Here is a 20,042-nt window from a genome sequence, read left to right as displayed (position 1 = left end):
ATTACTTTTTTATAATTTAAAATATACCTTAAAATAAAGCCCCTTTTATTAATAATTATAATAAGTTACTTAAAAAGTAATAAATAAGTTATTTAAGCTAATTAAAATTATAATATTATTATTATATATAATTTTAAATATTATAATATTTATTAAGTTTAATTATTATAATTAATATTATTAAATAATATAACTTTATTAATAATAATAGCTATAAAAAGCTTAATAATTATTAAAGGCATTATAATTATTTTATAATTAAATTATATTTATATTAAATATAATAAATAAGGCTATAATAATAATAACTTTTATTTTTTAAATAAGCTTAAAAAAATTACTTTAAATATTTAAAAGTTATATTTATAAGTTAATAATAATATATATATTATATTAAAAATAATTAATAATATTAGCAATTTATTTAATATTATTAATAATATAATTAATCTTTATTTTATTTTCTTAATATTATTAAATAAAATTTATAATAAATTTATATTTATTTTATATAAAGCTTATATACTTTATAATTATAATAATTATATAAATAATTAAATTAATTAATTAATTTTAAAGAAATTCTTTAAGTTTTTTAAAAAGTAAAAAATAAGGATTTTAGCTTATTAATTTTAATTAAGTAATATAGCTAATTTAATCTTATTTAAAAGCATTTTTTAAATAATATATAATATATTTAATTTTTTTAATTAATTTTTAAATAATATAAATAAAAGTAATATTAAAAATTATATAAAAAGGTATTTAATTTTAAAAAAAATAAACCTTAATAAATTAAGAAAAACAAGTTAATAAGTTAATTAAATAGCTTATATATATTATAAATAATATTTTTATTTATAAAAAATATAAAAAATTAATTTTTAATAAAGCTTTTAAGTATATAATAGCCTTTTAATTTATTTTTATTATTTATAAATAATATTAACTTTATATATTTAATATAAAGATATTACTTAATCTTTTTTTTTAATTATTAATTTAATTTTTATTTTTAATATTTAAAAGTAAGGCTATAAATAATTATTTTATTAATATTTTTTTTAATGCTTAAGTATAAAAACATAATATTATTTTTAATAAAAAGTAATATATTTAATTTTAAAAATTAAATTAATAAAGATTAAATTATAAATTAATAATAAATTAAATTTTTAATTTAATAATAAAAGTATAAAGGCATAATATTATTTTTAATAAAAAGTAATATATTTAATTTTAAAAATTAAATTAATAAAAATTAAATATTAAAATTAATAATAAATTAAATTTTTAATTTAATAATAAAAGTATTAAGCTTATTTTATTTAAATATTATAATATTATATTATAAATTATAATATTATTAAAATAATATTATATTAATATTTTAATTAATTTATTTCCTTAATAAAATTTAAAAATTTAAATTATAAAAGTAATTAAATATAAGTAAAGTAATTAAGAATATATAATATATAAGTAATATATAAAAAATGCTTAAATAATTTATTTAAAAAATAAAATATAATTAAACTTAATTCTTCCCTTTCTTTCTTTCTTTATTCTTAAGGTTCCCTCTTTTTATAAAGGGAGCAGCTCTTATAATGCTCTTAAGCATTAAAAAAGCTGCATTATTTTCCAAAATGAATAAGTGCCGGAGGTTCTTTTCCAAGCCAATCCCTTTTCCTGCATGAAGATCCCTAACATAGAGCCGGCGAAATACTGATATCGGTGGTGCCATGTGTGTATGGTCCCACATTAACAGCGCAAACCGAGAGTATATGCTCAAGATGTTGGCGAGCCGCAAATTCCAGGTGATTTTGTGGTGGCTGCCCTGTCTGCTCACTACTCGGTGTGGTTCCCTTGGATGGCTCGGGATTGCAAAAGGATATTGATCGGCCTGGTTGGTCTTCTCGAAGAAACTGATCGACTCTCATATCTTCCTGTCGAATCAAATGGGCTTTCCAATCAGTTATCGGGGCTTCGAGAAACCTCATTGCGTATGCTACCGTTACCTCAAGAGGTTTTTCTGATGACCGCGAGGTCTCCACGACCACGGGCCAGCTCTGCGGAGTGATGCTGTCTTCGAACTCCTGCATCCGTCCATCCATAGTGACACAGGAAATGGCAGATATTCCGTATGACTTCTTCCCGGCTCGCTTCGATCTTGAGTAAGCAGGCGTTTCTGGTTCAACGATGAGAGGTTGGTTATCCTGGAGCGGTTCTTGAGATTCATGCTCATGGCTTTGCTCATGTACGGTAAAGGAGGCGAGGTTGTGTTTCGAGTTGAACTTATGTACACAGACCCAACTGTAGCCGCCTGGTCCTGGCCTGCTGTCATGATGACCGTATTTGTCTTGGTTGAAACTGTAATGAGGTTCGAGGTGGTCCAAGTCTCTGATCACCATGGATTTTCCGAAGTCCAAATTCATATGAATATCATCTGCGCCATGGTTCTCGAAGACGCATCGTTACAGGAGAGTTCCGTTGCGAACCATCCACTGTATCGTCAATTTCAGTCCTGGAGCGTTTTCAAACTGGCCTGGAGAATATTCATAGCATGGCCATCTCCAGTGGATCCACTTGAAACTTGGTTGTATGCCGGGCCTCAGGACAAGACCTGGCAACCTGAGACCGTAGCATGGGTTACCACCCGGAAACATTTCGCTGAAGTTTGATGAATATTCAGATGAACTGAGCATAGACAATGGCTCATCTCTAAGTGCCAGGCCACAGTGGAATGGCTGCTGTAACAGTTCGTGAAGCTTACTTGTTCTGTCTTTCACGCAGTACGGCTCCGGCACGCTCGTGTGGTCCGCGCAGAACATGCCAGACCTTCACGCATCGAGGTGATCACTGAACTGGATCAATTGTCCGAAGGCGCCGACAGTTGCGGTCGTTCCCTGATCGCCAAACGATGCGTGACATTTCGAGTTGGGAGCATCTTCCCAGCGGCCGCATTCTACATCCGTGAACGGTGTGTCTGGAGGGGAACTAGCAGGGCTTGCCTTCTCGTGCTTGTTTCTCACTTGAACAAGATCAGTTGCTGAGTGGTAGTATGATTCACCTTCAAATCAAACTCACGGCTAACGAAGAGTTCCAACTCTTCCTTGATCACAGTTTCCATGTCCCAGCATGGAGGAGCCATCGGCTGAGGCTTCGACTCCGGCACAATTGAAGGCCCTCGGTTCGAAGCACTCGAAGGATGACTTGATGCAATAGCGGCAGAATAGTGCAACAGTGGTGTGAGAAGATTATCTAGGAATTTGATTTAGAATGGGGCTTTGCGTGAGGACAATATTCCACTCAACTGAAGGCCCAAAGGCCACTTATAACCCCTACAGAAGACAATCTCTCCCAGGTGAGTTAACCCGCCCGAATTGAACGCATCATATGCTTGTATGGGAGCCCAATTCGCGGTGGACTGTACTCTCACTTCGGCCGGGTTCTAGCTGCACGTAGGGTGTCACTGTGGTTGGCAGCAAAAGTAGAGCGAGACGAGATTTGCGTCACCTACAGGGCTTCGCTTGATTGGGTCTGCATATCTGCCAGTCTCCGGAGCGAATAATCGGCCACCCTTCATGCAGAAAAGCGGAAACCGCTGTCTTCAGCCGAGACTGGTCTCACAAAATGGTATTCCCGTCGACCTGAGGCGCTTTGTGGCGTAGCTGAAAGTGCGGCATAAAAAAGAAATTCCGCTGCAAAGCTCGCCGCTTCGGAGGATGCGGTGTGAGCACCGAAGACACGAATGAAAGTCGTGCGACGGACGGTGAATAATCAGCGACCAATGTATACACATGTCGCCGTTTGATTAAGCACACTTTGAGGCGCCCCGGTGACGGACTTGGCGATGGTCGAGCGGTTTGACTTTGCATCTTTCACATCTGGACCCGTTGTCTGTTGCGGCTGAGCAAGGACATGATAGGAAAATGACAAGAGATACGTTAACTAGAAGAGCAAGATATCCAAGTTGGGAAGGAGGAGCACTATTGCACCCATCGTCTTCCGTCAAGAACCTTTGGCGTTCCCATGTTCATTCTTGTCAAAATGACGTTCGCAGTGATAGTAGTGACTGGCGTGAGCAAAAGCACATACCCCAGAGCTGTTTACAGTATTTGTTTGTATATAAGTAGATCTTGTCACACGCCCTCATCTACTGCCCATCAATTCTGCATGATAGTCAATATAGTGATTATCTCGAAACCAAGATCGAGGGAAACTCACATTTCTCGTGCCATAACCTTGACACCACGAATCGAGTCAGTGGTATAAGCTGGCTCGGTCATAATATAGTTCTCGATGACAGCAGTGCCGTCACGCAGAGCCGCAACCTGCTCCTCTGTACACGTGCTTGGGTCAAGCACATAACAGAAGTCTTCGTACTGAGGGGGCACCTCATTCTTGATTCCAAAGGTGTCTGCCGGACCTACAGTACCATATGTAGTATTTGTCGCGGTATCGATCTCGCCGGTTGCAATGTCGCGGTTGGAAAGAGCCCGGTTAAAGATACGGTAGGCGGACTCAGGCTGATAGGAAGGAGTGGCGTGGCCGGCCTGGTATACCCTGATGAACGACAGGTTGCCGTACTGTCTCACCTGGCCGCCCTCGTAGCTGCTGTTGGTCACGAGGGGCTGGTAGCCTGATGCAGCGAAGTTGTCTTGTTCTTCCCATGGGATGGCGAGGGATACTTGCTCGCCGCCAATCCAATTGCATGCGAAGTCTCGATCGCCGTATACAAGTGAGACCTTGATTCCGTTCTCTAGCAGATACGCAATGTCCTCGATCCAGCCTGGACGAGGATAGTCACCGATGTCGCGGAATGCCGACGAAGATGCGGACGAGCTACCGCTGAAATTCAACGGGACGCCGAGGGCCGATTGAACCCACTCCTGGTTGAGATAGCCTGGGGTAAACGGCGGCGGGAATAGTGTTGGGTCAATCTGGGTAACATCGTAGTAGTCGCGACCAGAGATCTCAAGGTATGGGTCTCGAACGTTGTTCGTGCAATACGTCTCAGCATCCTCGCAAATATCGTTGACAGTTGCGTTGATGCCGATGTTATCTGGGTCATAGATGGCTGAGATCTCACGACAGGCGTCGATCCGGTCTCGGCAACCGCCCTCACGGTAAAATGCGTCCACCATTCCTTCATAGACCGTCTCGTTGACTGTCTCGATTCCATATGTGTTATTGAAGGCCATCTCGGGGTATGAAGGCCATTGGACTCGACGATCGATGCAGCCGTTGACGATGAGCAGCGTGTCCAGGTCCAAGATGTACTTCTCCCCATCGGTGCCGTCCCAGGTACCATTCTCAATCTTCTCGTTCTGTTCCTGGAAGTAGGCTGCAAAGGCCGGCCCATAGCGGCCACCATAAGACTGCGTGGCAATGCTGATTCGGTCGTCGTTGGGGTGGTAGCCAGGGAACTCTTGGAACCATACCTGGGAGAAATGCCACAGGGCGATGGCGGCGTTTCGGCTACCCCAGCTTGTCGTATTGCGGTCGCCACTCGCATACGTGCCTGTCTGGAACGTGGCATTTTGTTCCGGTATTGGATCGGAAGCGTTCAGAGTTTGTACTCCGGCAAACAAGTCCCTGGTGACATTCCGCAGGGAGTCGTATGAGAACCCGACTTGAACAGGCTGATCAATGTACAGCATGTTGACTATTTATGTGTGAGTCAAGGTCCAGGGGCAACAGGTTAGGTCATGGTGTGGGTAGCTACCATTGTCATTCCATGACCAGTCTCTGAGGGTCGTAGAATTGGAATCCTCATTGATGTAGCAGGGACCATTCTCGTTGAAGATACCAGGCATCGAAGAGCTGCCGGGGCCGCCGTTCAACCAAATTGAGAGAGGGGCATTCTCAGGATCATTCTTGGCTTCGAAGAACCAGAAGAACGTGTTGATGGCATAGTCCTGCTCTTGGCCCACGCCCTCGAGGGTTCCGGGAGGGAGATGAATGTATCCGGCGTACGACTTCACGCCCTCGGTTGTTTCGCAGAGTCCGGGCTTGGTTTGTTAGTCTCATCTCGTCTCAACGTTGAAGGCAAGTCTTGGGGCACACCTCTTTGTAGCTAATCGTGATGTTCTCATTGAACTTCGAATTAAGTACCGTCACTCCCTCGGGTGCCGGAGGAAATTGACCTAAGGACGGCTTGATCAGAGCAGCTACACAGGCGAAAGCCCACAGAGACGGAAAAGGCAGCATCTTGCAATCAAGCTCATCTGCAGCGATGAGAAACACAGAGCCAACGAAATGTTTGCAAGAGAGAAGCAACAAACACCACCTCCGCAGCCCCGAGATAATTCACGACGCCGACAGTTCCATTATCTTCAACGCGATAGTCCCCGCTCTCGTACCATTTGACCTTCCTTCTTCGGCGCTTGGTATACATCATTCACGTCCTGTTACACTGCCGGATAGCACCGCCTCTGCGCGCTTATGTAAACAACATAAGAGTTACAATGCCAAGGTGTTTGCGTTCAGCTCACGAGCTTACCCAGTGACCAACTCCGGACGCTAGTGCCGAATTCATACATTTCGGGAGCCGGAGGTAGCCAAGACTCGGCAGCAGAGCCGAACCTGCCCTCCGACCATGCTAGCTAGACCACTACAGTCAAGCGCCACAGGGTGATGTGTCTAGTGGCTGACAGGAAATCCCAAGCCGGAAATAGAATCACCACGTCCAAGTCCTATCATAATGCTGCCCTTGCATTGTCTTAATCGTCAGACTCAGGGAATTTAGCGAGCTTGTGGAAGTAAAAGTGCCTCGATTATCAAGCTCAAGGTGTGAAGTCGCTGTGCCGTCAGTGATTTGAGATAAAACGCCATCTCTTCCCAATACGATATATTAATTTAGGGTTTTCAGATATAGCCTGATACTGAAAGGAACACAAACTTTCTATGATTAACGTGAGTTTGGTTGTCTGCTTTATGTCAACGAGAATCAAGGCATTGAGACTGGACTCGAGACTTGAGTTCGACGGCGAGTTCGTTGGCGTTGAAACATTTCAATATTGGGCTACCAATGGATTTCCATAAACATCACGGCTGATGTCTCGCCGTCCTGCCAGTCTTGGCTCCTGGGCACAGGCCCAAACACACAACCTCGTCGCTCCCACGGCTCGAGACTCCGTGACAGTGAGACTAATTGCAGTCAGCTGGCATCTGAGTAGATTGCAAATGACTCTTGAAGTCCATATAAAGCTGTTGAAAAATTCCCATTTCGAAGAGACCCCCTCACAATACATTAGCGAGCAAGCACAGCATTCTCACTTTCTCTTCAGAATTCGATCTAATCATCTTTTTCAATTTTGACTTACAAAAAATCAACCGCAATGAAAGTTCTCATTCCCATCCTCACTGCCTCGCTGGCAAGCGCCCACACTATTTTCTCCTCCCTCGAAGTCGGCGGCACAAACCAGGGCGTAGGCAACGGCGTCCGCGTGCCCTCGTACAACGGCCCGATCGAGGATGTGACCTCCAACTCGATAGCCTGCAACGGGCCCCCAAACCCAACGACCCCGACCTCTAAGGTCATTACCGTCCAGGCCGGCTCCACAGTCACCGCAGTCTGGCGCTACACGCTCAGCACGACTGGCTCGGGCCCAGCCGACGTCATGGACATCTCGCACAAGGGCCCGACGCTCGCCTACCTCAAGAAGGTGTCGGACGCGACGACCGACACTGGCGTCGGCGGCGGCTGGTTCAAGATTCAACAGGACGGCCTTAGCAACGGAATCTGGGGAACCGAGAAGGTCATTAACGGCCAGGGCAAGCACCAGATCAAGATCCCCGAGTGCATTGCTCCCGGCCAGTACCTCCTCCGCGCCGAGATGATCGCCCTGCATGGCGCTGGCAACTACCCTGGAGCTCAGTTCTACACAGAGTGTGCCCAGGTCAACGTCGTTGGCGGCACGGGGGCCAAGACGCCTTCTAACACCGTCAGCTTCCCTGGTGCTTACAAGGTGAGTGACTGTTGTTGAGCTCCCACCCCCTTCCGACGCCTTTTCTTCTTTTTTTCCCGGGTCATTGTGTGTGAGCTGACAGTCGATTAACAGGGAACTGACCCCGGTGTCAAAATCAACATTGTATGTGACCCCAACACCTCACTATTGGAAACTGCTGACATGAATTCATAGTACTCCGCCTGTCACATCATACATCGTCCCCGGCCCTGATGTCTTCACCTGCTAGATTCTCAACTTGCCCAGGCCGAGGAGAAAGATGAGTCTTCCTCGGATTGAGACACGAGGCACTTGGCCATTGGCCCGAATTCTCCTGTATTTACTTCTTTACACTCGTATATAGTCAAAGCAGCCGTCGAAAGCCATGCAGCATTTGTTACCTTTTGAACATGATGAGCTGTGTGAATGCTCGTTACGGAAATACCGTCTAGGCCAGCTGGGACCAGTGTTTAGTGGCTTCATTCCTTGAGTCCCAGTCCGTAAACCATGTTAGTTGATGGAGTGGGTACTTCACGGTCTTGAAGTCTTTGTTTGCCAAACAGCCACACTTGCGGGTCAGCATACTCTGTGTTCATCCAAGACACGTTGTGTCGATGCCCGTAAATGAGCGGCAGGTGCAATAAAGATGGATTAAGAAGCCCTCGTCTACCTAAGTATTTGCATTGTGCACACCCGCTAGCCTTGCAAGCGAACCGAAGTTTACACTGCGTGCCAAGAGATCATCATTGAGCTGACAGGTCTGGTAAGCCATCAAGCCTTTGACAGAAGGGCAATCAACTTGAGGCTGGGTAGGTCGTTCGACGATGACGGTAGCTGATGGACTTGTCACTCTCCACTTCTTGTCCGAGCGTGTAGGAACAGGTCCGTTCAGTCCATGCGATCACGGTCTGTGGTCACGACGGAAGCAAGTGACAGCCACTTGAGACTAGATCAGACGTGTCTGGTTCTCATGGCGGGATGACACACGGACATCCAGGGGCTCTCGTTGAACTTGGTGGGAGACTGAAAATCCAACCCTGCCGGGGACAGGCGGCGTGATGTTGTTGTAGGTCTTGGCCGGTATGGGTATATCCTGATGGGCAAATGGTATATGTGCAACGCGAGGCTGCAAGAGATGGATGGAGGCAATTATAGACTTTTTTATTCCTCAGCTCGGCGAACGCCCGGCTACCAAGTCATCGATCGATCAGGCCATATTCGGGCCCGAGAGTATCCCACCGTCCCTAACGCCAATGTGCTAAATGCAACCATGCCACGGTCCGAAAGCCCACCTCTTTCTCGCCCATCTGGGCTCGGGCTCTCCCCTGGTCGTCCACTCATTGCGGGACGTTTAGGCAACTTCCTCCCATGACCTCCGGATGATCCGTGCGAACATGTCCACGTTGACGTCCTCCCTGATCTCTGCCTTCTTGGCCTCGTTGTCGGCGTTCTTGGGGACGAGCACCTTGTCGCCCTCGACCTTCCAGCCGCATGTGTCGGTGACATACTTCTGGACGGCGTCCTTACCCTCCAGGCCGAGCCAACCCTCCAGAATGTCGATCTGCACTTCCCTAAAGGCTTCGCTGACAATCTGGGCGATGTGGACGCGGATGGTGTCCTCGAAACCGTCGATGTCGGTGGTCAGATCGGCATACAGGTCGTCCGAGTCGAGGGTGGCCCAGAAGCGGCTGAAGGATGCGCCCTGGAGGTGTGCGTTGAGGGCTCGGAGCTTGGTGACGGCCTCGGACAGCTCGGTGCCGGGGGCGAGGGATGAAGGGGCGAGGAGGTGCAGGGCGAGGTTGAACTGTGGTGACGGGAAGGCGGTCATTGCCTTGACGAGGATGTTTGTGATGACCTCATCCTTAATGCGGTCTGGGTTCAGCTGGTACCTGGCCGGGTGGACAGTGGGTTAGCCATCAGTATACCCTGAGTTATAGCTGTGTGTCCGTCGAGGCGGTCGTAAGTGTGCCAGGTGTAGAGTGATCAGATATAGTTGAAGGTGACTTCAGGCGCCGCAGTCGCGTGGACCGCAGGACAGTCAGGTAATAGGAAACGTGATTTAATTTGGATCGTCATAATACACAGGCAGCACAGATGAGATGGTGGAGGAGTCATGGTGAACGTACAGCTTCAGCAGTACCCTGTTCGCATTGCCGTCGCAAAACCGCTGCTCGCATTGCTGCTGGAGGTAGTTCTCGAGGGGGCCGACGGCCTCTGGGTTGTACCGCTCCAGACCATTGATGATCTGGTTAATGTCTTGCGGCCTCTCCTGGGGGTCCTCGGTGTTGCTCATGGTGGGCAACGGTGTGTCGGGTGGTGCTGGGAGGTGAGGACAAGGTATGTGTAGCTCGGGTGAGGTTCAAAAGTCCAGTTGTCGTTGTCTCTCTTGCCTTGGGCTGCCCCACCATCAAAGATTGAACTTGCGCGCCCGGGTCAGAGGAGTCTGACTCCTTCCTGGTGTGTGATACGCTAAGATCCAAAATGGACTAGCGTCCGGTCAACGGAAGAAGTCAGCAACCGCTCGGGCCAATTAGCGCGTCTAGGCCGACGAGACGCGACAAGGGACTGTGACATCACCAGTCTTGAAGTACTGCCTTTCGTAGACTTCAGACAGGCTTCATCTAAACTGTCTCTCATGGATTGTGATTTCTCAATCCATGTCAGGTCGATTGTCGAGAATAAGAGACGCCTAGTTCAGCAAAAGTCTCAGCACCGTGCCTGTTCAGCTACCAAACTGCTCACGAGGAACGCCCCGATCGGGAAAACGCCCCTGGAAGACAACTTGTCACAGCCCACCCACATGAAATCTTCATGAGCGGACCCATTGGACTTGGATGACTGATGTTGTCCTGAGCCTTGTCGTACAGTAAAGATGTTCAGAGTAATGCGATAGTTCTTGAGCATGGCCGAACAGAAAACCACCAGATCTTGCTACCTTGAAAGTGCTCGCCATGGCTAGTCCAGCGAAGAAGCGGAAGCTGAACAGCGACAGCAAGCAGCCCTCGAAGGGACTGGAATATTTCTTCGCAAAGCAGAAGCAGAATGCTCCTGATCCCATTCCGGAGAAGCCGGAGGAGCATGTTGCAACCCCCAATCAGCAAGAGCTGACGGACGAAGAGCTCGCCAGAAAGCTCCAGGCCGAATGGGCCGAGGAGGATGCTCAAGCTGGACGGTCCAACGGAGACCAGATGAGGTCAGAACCAGAGAACGATCAGGATGTTGAGCAACCCAAACCGCGGGGTACTGGAGTAGAAACGCCTGAGACGCCAGGAACACCAAGAAGTGCACCTCCCTCAGCTTTCAAGCAGATGGGCAAGAACACGTTGTCATTGCAGTCCATGGCAGATGCCGAGGAATCGGTTTCAGCAACAATACCGCTGGACGAAAGCCCGCTGACATTCGAGCCAGCCAAGCACATACCTGATCTGCAGAAAGCATGGGCCGCAGAAGGTGGAAACGCCTCGTATGCTCTCCTCACAAGATGCTTTGTGTTGGTGGGAGGAACGACAAAGCGAATAAAGACAGTCGACACACTGGTGAACTGCGTCCGCCTGCTCATCGAAGCAGACCCCGCCAGCCTCCTGCCTGCAGTCTGGCTCGCCACCAACTCTATTTCACCACCATACATCTCCCTGGAGCTGGGCCTGGGTGGCTCCGCAATCTCCAAGGCCTTGAAGCAGGTCTGCGGCCTGGACGGTAGGGCTTTGAAGACTATCTACGACAAGTATGGTGACCCAGGGGACGTGGCATTCGAGGCCAAGAAGAAGCAGAGCTTCACCTTGCGCAAGCCTAAGCCGTTGACAATCAGGGCCGTGTACGATTCTCTGGTGAAAATTGCCAACAGTTCCGGCCAGGGAAGTGTTGAGCAGAAGCAGAGGATTGTGGACCGCCTCCTGCAAGATGCTAGGGGTGGCGAGGAGAGCAGGTATATCGTGCGAACGTTGTGTCAACACCTTCGCATTGGTGCGGTCAAGACCACCATGCTGATTGCACTGTCTCGAGCATTTTTGCTATCTCGGCCACCAGGCGCTGACTTCCCCATCAGAGGCCAGAAAGAGCTGGCGGCAATGAAGAAGGAGGAGCTCACGGAGACGTACGCGAAGGCTGAAGAGATCGTGAAGGCATGTTTCGCCCGGCGGCCCAACTACAACGATCTCGTTCCCATCATGCTTGAAATTGGCGTGTGCGAAGAACTACTGATTCGATGCGGCCTGACACTACACATCCCTTTACGACCCATGCTGGGCAGCATAACAAGAGACCTGGCCGAGATGTTGACCAAGCTAGACGGCCGAGAGTTTGCATGTGAATTCAAGTACGACGGCCAAAGGGCACAAATCCATTGCGACGAGAAGGGCAGGGTGACGATATTCTCTCGCCACCTGGAGCTCATGACCGACAAGTACCCAGACCTCGTCGCTCTCATGCCCAAAGTCCGCGGTGACGGCGTCGAGAGTTTCATCATGGAGGGCGAGGTGGTCGCCATCGACCGCCAAAATGGAGAGCTCAAGACGTTCCAGACGTTGTCTAACAGAGCCAGGAAAGATGTACAGATCGGCAGCGTCACCATCGATGTCTGCATGTATGCTTTTGACCTGATGTACCTGAACGGACAGCCCCTCCTCGATCGACCGTTTCGTGAGCGGCGAGAACTCCTGCGGTCGCTGTTCACGGAGGTTCCGCACCATTTCACGTGGGTCAAAAGCCTCGACGCAACATCTCAGGACCCGGAGACCGTGTCGGACTTTTTCAAGCAAGCCACAGACATCAAGTGTGAAGGTATCATGGTCAAGATCCTCGACAACCTGCCCGACCTCGCCTACGAGGGTGACGATGCAGGCGAAGCTGGTGCGGAGACTGCCAAACCGCAACCGCCACCGACAACTACGAAAGGGAAGAAGGCGAAGAAGGGCAAGGGCAAGGCTGAGGAGCAAGAGGGCGGAGAAGAAAAGAAGAAGTCCCGCCGCAAGCCCCTGCTCGCAACGTACGAGCCCGACAAGCGCCTCGACTCATGGCTCAAAGTCAAGAAAGACTACGGCACCACCTTCGACACGCTGGACCTCGTCCCCGTGGCGGGGTGGCACGGGCAAGGCAGGAAGCACAAGTGGTGGTCTCCGATCCTGCTGGCGTGCCGCAACGACGAGACGGGCAGCCTCGAGGTGGTAACCAAGTGCATCAGCGGGTTCACGGACGCGTTTTACAAGGCCAACAAGGAGTTCTACGACGACGGGGGCGAGGGCGGGTCCGGCGAGCGCAGGAATACGCACGCCCGCCAGCCGGGCTTCGTCGAGTACTCTGGCCCGCAGCCCGACGTCTGGTTCGAGCCGCAGGAGGTGTGGGAGATGGCGTTTGCCGACATCACGCTGAGCCCCGTATACACTGCGGCGATCGGGCTGGTCAGCGAGGACAGGGGGTTGAGCATGCGTTTCCCACGGTTCCTGAAGAAGAGGGAGGACAAGGGCATCGAGGAGGCGAGCACAAGTGAGTTCCTGGCTGGACTGTATAGGAAGCAGGGCGAAAAGGCAGCTGCTACTACGCCGGCGCAGCGAGACGGCGGCGTGGAGGACCACGAACAGGATGCTGGTATGGATGATGAAGATTGATTAATTCAATGCGATATGCAAGGGTATGAAGAGGCATGGCGTGGAATGTCATGCTATGCTACATGCAAGCTGTGTCCCAGGGCCAGAGGCAGCAAAAGGCAATCTGCAAAAACACCGAAACCTCAAAACTTTTGCCTCCCTCTACTCCTTCCACGCCTTGTACACAATACGCGCGCCGTACGTCTGCCCCTTCTTCAGCAGCGTCTGGCTCTTCCACTCAGGGACGTTGAGCGCGTTGACGTAGCGGCTGGGCTCGACGCAGAATCCGGCTCGCGCCCCCCTCGCGGCGGCGCCGCCCACGGCGGGCACGTCGATGTACTTGCCCGTGTAGAACTGGAAGGCGGGCTCGGTGCTGTAGACCTCGAGGTGGATGCCCGTCGCCGGGTGGTGGGCGGCGACGAGCCTGGTCAGGGGCCGGGAGCGGGTGTCGAGGGGCACGGAGGAGGCGGTCGAGTCGTCGAGGACGAAGCAGTCGTCCACGTCGGGCTCGGCGGCGCCCAGCGTGAAGGGCTTCTTGCCCTCGAGCCCGGGGTAGGCGGCGGGCTTGGTCGTGGTCGGAATGCCGCCGTCGTCGAGGGGGAGGTATGAGTTCGTCACTAGCTCGACCTGCGTGCCCTCGATGGAGGGGCCGCCTGAGAGGTTGAAGTAGCTGTTTGGAGAGTCGCACTGGTCAGATAAATTTCCAGGACAGTAGGCAAGTGAATAACTGGCTGGGGGGTGTTGGCGGAACTCACGAGTGGTTCGTCATGTTGATGACAGTCTCGTCTGCACCATCCACGAGCGTGGCCTCGTACTCCATGCCCAGCACGGTGGCGCCCTTGTCGTCCTTGCCAGCGGTGTAAACAACAGACGTATCGACCGTCCCAGGGAAGCCCTCGTCGCCATCAGGCGAGTGCAGGCTGAACTTGACGCTCTCGCCGCCCTCCTTGAACTTCCCAAATCCAGGCGCGGCCTCGTCCCTGGTGCCGACGGGCTTGGGGCCGTCCCAGACCTTCTTGCCCCAGCCCTTTTCGCCGCCGTGCAGGTTGTTTGGCCCGTTGTTGGCCTGCAGCTTGTAGGACTTGCCATTGAGGGAGTCTATCGTGGCGCCCGAGATGCGGTTGGCGACGCGGCCGATGGTGGCGCCAAAGTGTGGGCTGTTGTGCGCCTCGTAGTGCTCCTGCGCGGGGAAGCCCTGCACGATGTTGACGCCGCCGACGTGCAGGGACTGGAGGATGGCGCCGAGCGGGAGGAATGAAATTTCATCGGTGGCCATATTTGCAGCTATTTCTTTTTTTGTGGTGTCTGAGGAAGTGCTTGGCTGTGTGGTCTCTGTAGAACTTGAATTGGTAGGCAGGACGACGGAGGTGGGGCAAGCATGCGGCTTGAGCTAAGCTATATAGCCTGGAGCTCGTGAAGCGCAATCCATCGTGATTGGAGCGCAACGGGCCATTGTGGAAAATCATCCGCTCGCCATTGAGGCGCCAGAATTCAGGCTATTATGTAGCTGGTTGGTTCGATTGAGTGATTTCATGCTGGACGGGCTTGGTCCACGGATGCTTGCATGCTCCATCTTCTCGGCCGGTGACGAGCCTCAATAGCATGAGTTGGTGGGGCCCGTGGGGTGACGGGGCGACACGGCGCGGGGTAAAGTCAACCGTACAGGTGTCACGGCAGCTCCGGAGGGAGCAAAAATGTCCCTCTTTCCGCCTACCCACTCCCCCTCCATGCAAGGAAGTCCTTACATGTTGACATTTCAGGTTCAAAGTAGAGCACCACTAAATTTGTTCCCCTCCATGCAAAGCAGGCAATATGTTGGATTTGGATGGTGCCATCTCAATAACCTCGCCTTGGCTTTCTGAGGAGCCATTTCTCCAAGCCAATCATTCCGACATTTGCACGAGCCAGAGCAATTGGAACACAGAGTAGTAAATAATACGATGCCTACTGCTCAAGAGCGATTTACCAACACAATACCCAGGCACAGACCGAGATGCTCGCAACTATCCATTGTGTGCAATGTTCAGTTCCGCCAAAACACACTCGAAATAAAGTGGAGTGTTTTGCAAAGTGAGATCTTCAAAGCCCGAGCCTCAACTTAATGTGTCGTGTGTTTATTGATATGCCCTAGCCTGGATTTGACGAAGGGCCTGGAGGACTAGCCATATCAAATATAGCTGATCCATAGGAACTGACTGTAGTTGGACATTGAAGGAAACAGTTCTTTTTCCTCCTGCTCCAGCTTTAGATGACAAATGAGGCGATTTCCCAGCACAGAAAGACCGTCAGCGGCTGTCTTGCCAAATACTCTCAATGTAATGATTCGATTTCTGGATTCTTTGACGGATAAGACAGTCGAATTACAAGAACCAGGGTGGTTCTACCTGATTCGCTCTTAAGGTTTCCTTCCAGTGACAGCATACTTGGTAGTCGCCAAGTAAGCCCCTTTCCGAGTTTCTTCCACCGCCAGAGGTACCAGTCTCTTTAACTCGGCTGCCATCTGCTCATTCTGGGTCTTTCGTGCGATAAGTTCGTGCATGATCAGGCCGCACTCATGCATCAGGTACGCCCAGTGCGGCGGGGTGGTGTGCACGTCCGCATCGATGTCAGACAGACCACGATCCGAGAAGATCTTGGGCAGGTCCGGAACCCACGTGGGGTTCAGCCGCGGATCTTGGGACTTCAGAAGGCCCATCAGCTGCTCGATGCTCGTCTTCTTGTTCTCCGGCTTCGTCAGTTCTCCGTGCACGGTCTGGTTGTCAGGCTCGACCCATTGCAGATATCCGCCGGGTTCTGTGATCGGTAGGATTCCAGCATGGTTAGTAAACGTGGAAATATTCCGAGTGGCATCAGAGGAGCCAGGTAATGTTGCAACTCACTCAGCATCTGGATGAATTTGTCCACCACAACCGGGACCTCGTCCTTGAGCACGACGAATACCATGAAGCGGACGTTGATGATATCAAAGGCGCCGACCAACTCGTCAGGAACAGGATCACGTACATCCCACTTCTGGAATGTGATACTGTCAGGAAAAGTCTCAGGTGGTGGCGCTGCATCAAATGAGATGTCGAGGCCAACGAGCCCTGTTGATTTCGGGAGCCGGTCATATGCGTCGAGCAGCCATATCCTTCAGTGAGATGTATTTGTCAGATGCTTAGAGTCTTGGCAGCCTGGAATTCATTAACTCACCCCGTCCCAGAACCGATGTCTGCTACTTTGAGGCTGGCTCCTTCGGTAGGGATTCTCGGGTGGATTAGATATCCAAAGTCCTTCACCCAGTGATGATGCATCAAGTTGAGGCTTTTGAGTGGATGGTTTCGGTTAGCATATATGCTCTGGTGGAGAACGCTGCGGCGTTGAAAAAGAGTACGAACCGGCTGTTATCGAGGAGATCTCGAGTGAAGACATAGTCGTCATTTGGGGCCATGGTTGCTGGTGAAGATGGGTCTCTTTCGGCGGCGCCAGTCTTGCTGAAGAGGAGAGAGGTAAGAAGCGAGAGGCGAGTGGGGGATCAATGGTGGTAATTCTGCATGTACTCAATACAACCAACGGAAGTATTGGCACGACCGCGCGCTGCGATTGGCCTTATTTTACCAACACTGCACCCTTTCGCTCCTGTCGCCGATCATCACTATTGGTGGCCCATCGACCCTGGTCGTGCCCATTGAGCTGGGAACATCGGCCATTGCATGTTCATTGCCTGAGTCTACCTCCACGCCGACTGCAATTGAGATTCCACCTGCTATCCCAGCCTTTCATACATTGTCGTGTACTTGGCCCAACGCCGGCTCGTCGACATGAAGCAGCTCGTCTTTAGCCGAGAAGCGCGAAATGCAACGGTCTTTCGGCAGTGGCCTAATACGAGTTTGATCTGCAGAATCCGGCTCTCTCGTAACCTGCACCGCGAGTGGATTGTGGGCTGAAGATGGTGCTATTTGCAGCGTTGAAGGGTTCGACGGTCTACCAGCTCCATTACGTTTTTGATTCGGTTTCTAAACTAAAGGGTAGCTGAGGTGAGCCCGCCACATTATTACATGTGGAACACGGATCGTCAAGCATAGAATGAAGAAACTTGTTTGCCACTTCGATCGAGAACAGGGAGGGCACCACGAATTTCAGGAGGATATCGGAGCCTGAGTGTCGGCGTACGCCAGAGCCTCCTGTAGTCTAGTTGGCCAACAGCCAAGAACGACTGACCATGCTGTGGTCGTGCTCTGTTCCTCGTGACCTGCTTGAGTTAGAGCTACTCGTATAGATCGTTAGATCGCAGGCCTCTTTTCCAGAAAATTCCCCGAGATCAACAACTGCATTCTTTTGGATCGACAAACCCATCGCCGTTCGCGTTACGGGAGCGCCCTCGCCCGCCGGGAAGCCAGCTGGGTCGTCAAACGCCGCCAATTCGAGGTAAGTCATTGATTGACGATACCTGCTGAGCTTTTGTGATGGTGTACGCCAGTATCACCTTTCAACGTCGGGGAGGTAATTTTGCAGATTGCATATCAGAACAAGTTAAAAAAGGATCTGACGGCCCTGGCAGTGGCAGATCCAAACACGCTCCTATCGGGGCTGCTTGCAACGGCGTCGGTCTCAGAAACGAAACGAAAACCGGGAAAGAAAAGAAGTTGGCAATATCTTGGATTGGACAGTGCTAGATAATGTCTGCGTCTGCCTCAGGGGCCCGGGGATCGACAGTCCGCGGAACTGGCCTCGGACATTCCCTCAGCTTCTTCTCGGTTACAATGATATATCATGTATATTTAAATCCAAAACTAACAAATACTCAGGTTCTGGATCCCATGTAGACGCTTTTTTTGGTTGCATTGTTGCTGTTTTAGAATACACCACCCATTGCCACACAGGACCTTTCCTCGCAAAACTTTCTACTTGGGCATGTTGCAAGGCTCGGTAGCTTTATTCATCGGGCTTTATAATGAATCAATTCCAAAAACTGTGGTTTTCTGTTCTGTCGGTCTTTTTGATTGGTCATAGCTTGATCAGATGTGCCGAGAGCTGCTTCGAGGCTGAGGTTGACTTGACCATAGCTCTGACACAAGCACACGAGTTCTGTCAAGATGGTATTGTGATTTACATTGCATATGCAATAAGCATAACTTTAATTCAGGTGCTTGCGAAGGGACTTTGTGGGGCCCACAAGAAGGAAAACAAGTCCCAGGTAGATCGTCTCCATCCCTATGTGGACCATTGGAGCAGCTCATCCTGTGCCAAGTGCCACTTTCTTGCAGCGGTACAGAAACCTGTCCATATCCTTAGGAACCCCATAAAGAAGTTTAGTCGATGGAGAACAATAGGGGTAAACTTCCATTCTCCATTCCATACTACATCGATCGGTCCGGACAAGGTATGGTGTCCTGACATCCAAGAAACCTCTGGGGCACGAGTCGGGGAAATATGACCTTGAAGAACTGGCCGATGTGGAGCTACCGGACACAAAGTCCAAGACTCCCTGTAATATAAAGGGAGGCATGAGTTCTTGAACCAGCCATATCCCGTTGCGAAAAAGGCATTCAATAACCCATCTCTACCGTCCAAGCTTTGAACATCTCAGCCAGTCGCCACCCATTTCCATTCTAAAACTCCAGACCAACCCAATATGCAGTTCCCAACCCTCGCCCTGCTCGCTAGCATCATGGCTGCCTCGGTCTCCGCCCAGGCGTGCAGCTACGAGCACGCCAACTACCTCTCGGTGTGCAACCAGGGCGACAACCTGTTCTGCTCCGGAAACATCGACGCTTGCCCCAGCGGCAAGACAGACACCTTCGACGAGACTGCCACCAAGGCCAACGAGGACGCCTGTGTGGGTCTCAGTGCTGGCGACAGCTGTAAGCAGACCATCGCATGTTGCTAGGCGAGGACTGTGCTTGTAAGTGCCCGGCTGTTTCCATTGCTTGATTAATGAGGTTCTGACTAGATCAACGCGGATGGAGCAGCATTTTTTGGACTTTAGAATTCCAGTCAATTTGTACTGGATTTGTTTCCATGTCCCCGATTTTAATCAGTTCGGATCTCAGCCCCTGTACATCGCAGCAAACTAAAGTAAATATCATTTGCCTATCCGCTGCACCGTGTTACTTTCGCCTCAAAACTGTTGCATCCCTCAGTCTCTATCATTGCCAGAGTCGTATTCACGCCTAAGGGTAGATCTCAACCATATGGAAGAAGCTGTCGGAAATTCCTGTTCCAGTGTACTGCACAATGCCAATGCCGGGAAATCTCTCTCAGCCCAACCCGTCTGTGTTTGTAGAAAGCATCGTAATTTACTCAAGACGTCTTCAGTTTACCATTGACAATGCTGCCACTCCCCTCTGGGTAGGCTCTTGGGACTCTCCCGGTGTTTCGAAGTTGACAGGGTTGAAGTAGGCTATGACGAGACCGTTCAGCGAGGAGTGTCGATCTGAGCAATGAGAAGGTAGATTCCATACGAGCTTTGATCCTCCCTGGTCTCCCTGTGTAGATCCTCTCTGTTATGGGCAGTCAGCCGGATAGA

At 49.7% G+C, this 20,042-nt stretch overlaps 8 protein-coding genes across 8 annotated transcripts; 3 read left to right on the top strand and 5 right to left on the bottom strand.

Annotated features, from left to right (window-relative positions):
* Positions 1 to 2,840: 2,840 nt before the first annotated feature.
* On the bottom strand, positions 2,841 to 3,151 carry INS49_003913 (uncharacterized protein; the record flags this gene model as incomplete). Its single annotated transcript, XM_043164703.1, has 2 exons — positions 2,841 to 3,031; positions 3,088 to 3,151. The coding sequence occupies 2 exons, from the start codon at positions 3,149 to 3,151 to the stop codon at positions 2,841 to 2,843; spliced, it is 255 nt and encodes an 84-aa protein (XP_043018353.1).
* Positions 3,152 to 4,156: 1,005 nt separating this feature from the next.
* On the bottom strand, positions 4,157 to 6,213 carry INS49_003912 (uncharacterized protein; the record flags this gene model as incomplete). The annotated part of the gene is made up of 4 exons (XM_043164702.1): positions 4,157 to 4,172; positions 4,228 to 5,668; positions 5,729 to 6,014; positions 6,070 to 6,213. 4 exons carry the CDS (start codon positions 6,211 to 6,213, stop codon positions 4,157 to 4,159), a joined length of 1,887 nt encoding a protein of 628 aa, XP_043018352.1.
* Positions 6,214 to 7,343: 1,130 nt separating this feature from the next.
* On the top strand, positions 7,344 to 8,147 carry INS49_003911 (uncharacterized protein; the record flags this gene model as incomplete). Its single annotated transcript, XM_043164701.1, has 2 exons — positions 7,344 to 7,973; positions 8,067 to 8,147. The coding sequence occupies 2 exons, from the start codon at positions 7,344 to 7,346 to the stop codon at positions 8,145 to 8,147; spliced, it is 711 nt and encodes a 236-aa protein (XP_043018351.1).
* Positions 8,148 to 9,303: 1,156 nt separating this feature from the next.
* Positions 9,304 to 10,245, bottom strand: INS49_003910 (uncharacterized protein; the record flags this gene model as incomplete). Its single annotated transcript, XM_043164700.1, has 2 exons — positions 9,304 to 9,841; positions 10,079 to 10,245. The coding sequence occupies 2 exons, from the start codon at positions 10,243 to 10,245 to the stop codon at positions 9,304 to 9,306; spliced, it is 705 nt and encodes a 234-aa protein (XP_043018350.1).
* Positions 10,246 to 10,903: 658 nt separating this feature from the next.
* On the top strand, positions 10,904 to 13,555 carry INS49_003909 (uncharacterized protein; the record flags this gene model as incomplete). The annotated part of the gene is made up of 1 exon (XM_043164699.1): positions 10,904 to 13,555. The coding sequence occupies one exon, from the start codon at positions 10,904 to 10,906 to the stop codon at positions 13,553 to 13,555; it is 2,652 nt and encodes an 883-aa protein (XP_043018349.1).
* A 141-nt stretch (positions 13,556 to 13,696) lies between these two features.
* Positions 13,697 to 14,810, bottom strand: INS49_003908 (uncharacterized protein; the record flags this gene model as incomplete). The annotated part of the gene is made up of 2 exons (XM_043164698.1): positions 13,697 to 14,204; positions 14,290 to 14,810. The coding sequence occupies 2 exons, from the start codon at positions 14,808 to 14,810 to the stop codon at positions 13,697 to 13,699; spliced, it is 1,029 nt and encodes a 342-aa protein (XP_043018348.1).
* Positions 14,811 to 15,929: 1,119 nt separating this feature from the next.
* On the bottom strand, positions 15,930 to 16,964 carry INS49_003907 (uncharacterized protein; the record flags this gene model as incomplete). Its single annotated transcript, XM_043164697.1, has 4 exons — positions 15,930 to 16,327; positions 16,414 to 16,664; positions 16,727 to 16,837; positions 16,912 to 16,964. The coding sequence occupies 4 exons, from the start codon at positions 16,962 to 16,964 to the stop codon at positions 15,930 to 15,932; spliced, it is 813 nt and encodes a 270-aa protein (XP_043018347.1).
* Positions 16,965 to 19,148: 2,184 nt separating this feature from the next.
* Positions 19,149 to 19,381, top strand: INS49_003906 (uncharacterized protein; the record flags this gene model as incomplete). Its single annotated transcript, XM_043164696.1, has 2 exons — positions 19,149 to 19,352; positions 19,376 to 19,381. The coding sequence occupies 2 exons, from the start codon at positions 19,149 to 19,151 to the stop codon at positions 19,379 to 19,381; spliced, it is 210 nt and encodes a 69-aa protein (XP_043018346.1).
* Positions 19,382 to 20,042: the final 661 nt, after the last annotated feature.

Source organism: Diaporthe citri (assembly GCF_014595645.1).
Source record: "Diaporthe citri strain NFHF-8-4 chromosome Unknown scaffold_11, whole genome shotgun sequence".
Classification (NCBI taxonomy): domain Eukaryota; kingdom Fungi; phylum Ascomycota; class Sordariomycetes; order Diaporthales; family Diaporthaceae; genus Diaporthe; species Diaporthe citri.
Note: the sequence above shows the minus strand (reverse complement) of the source record. Positions and strands in the feature narration are given on the sequence as shown.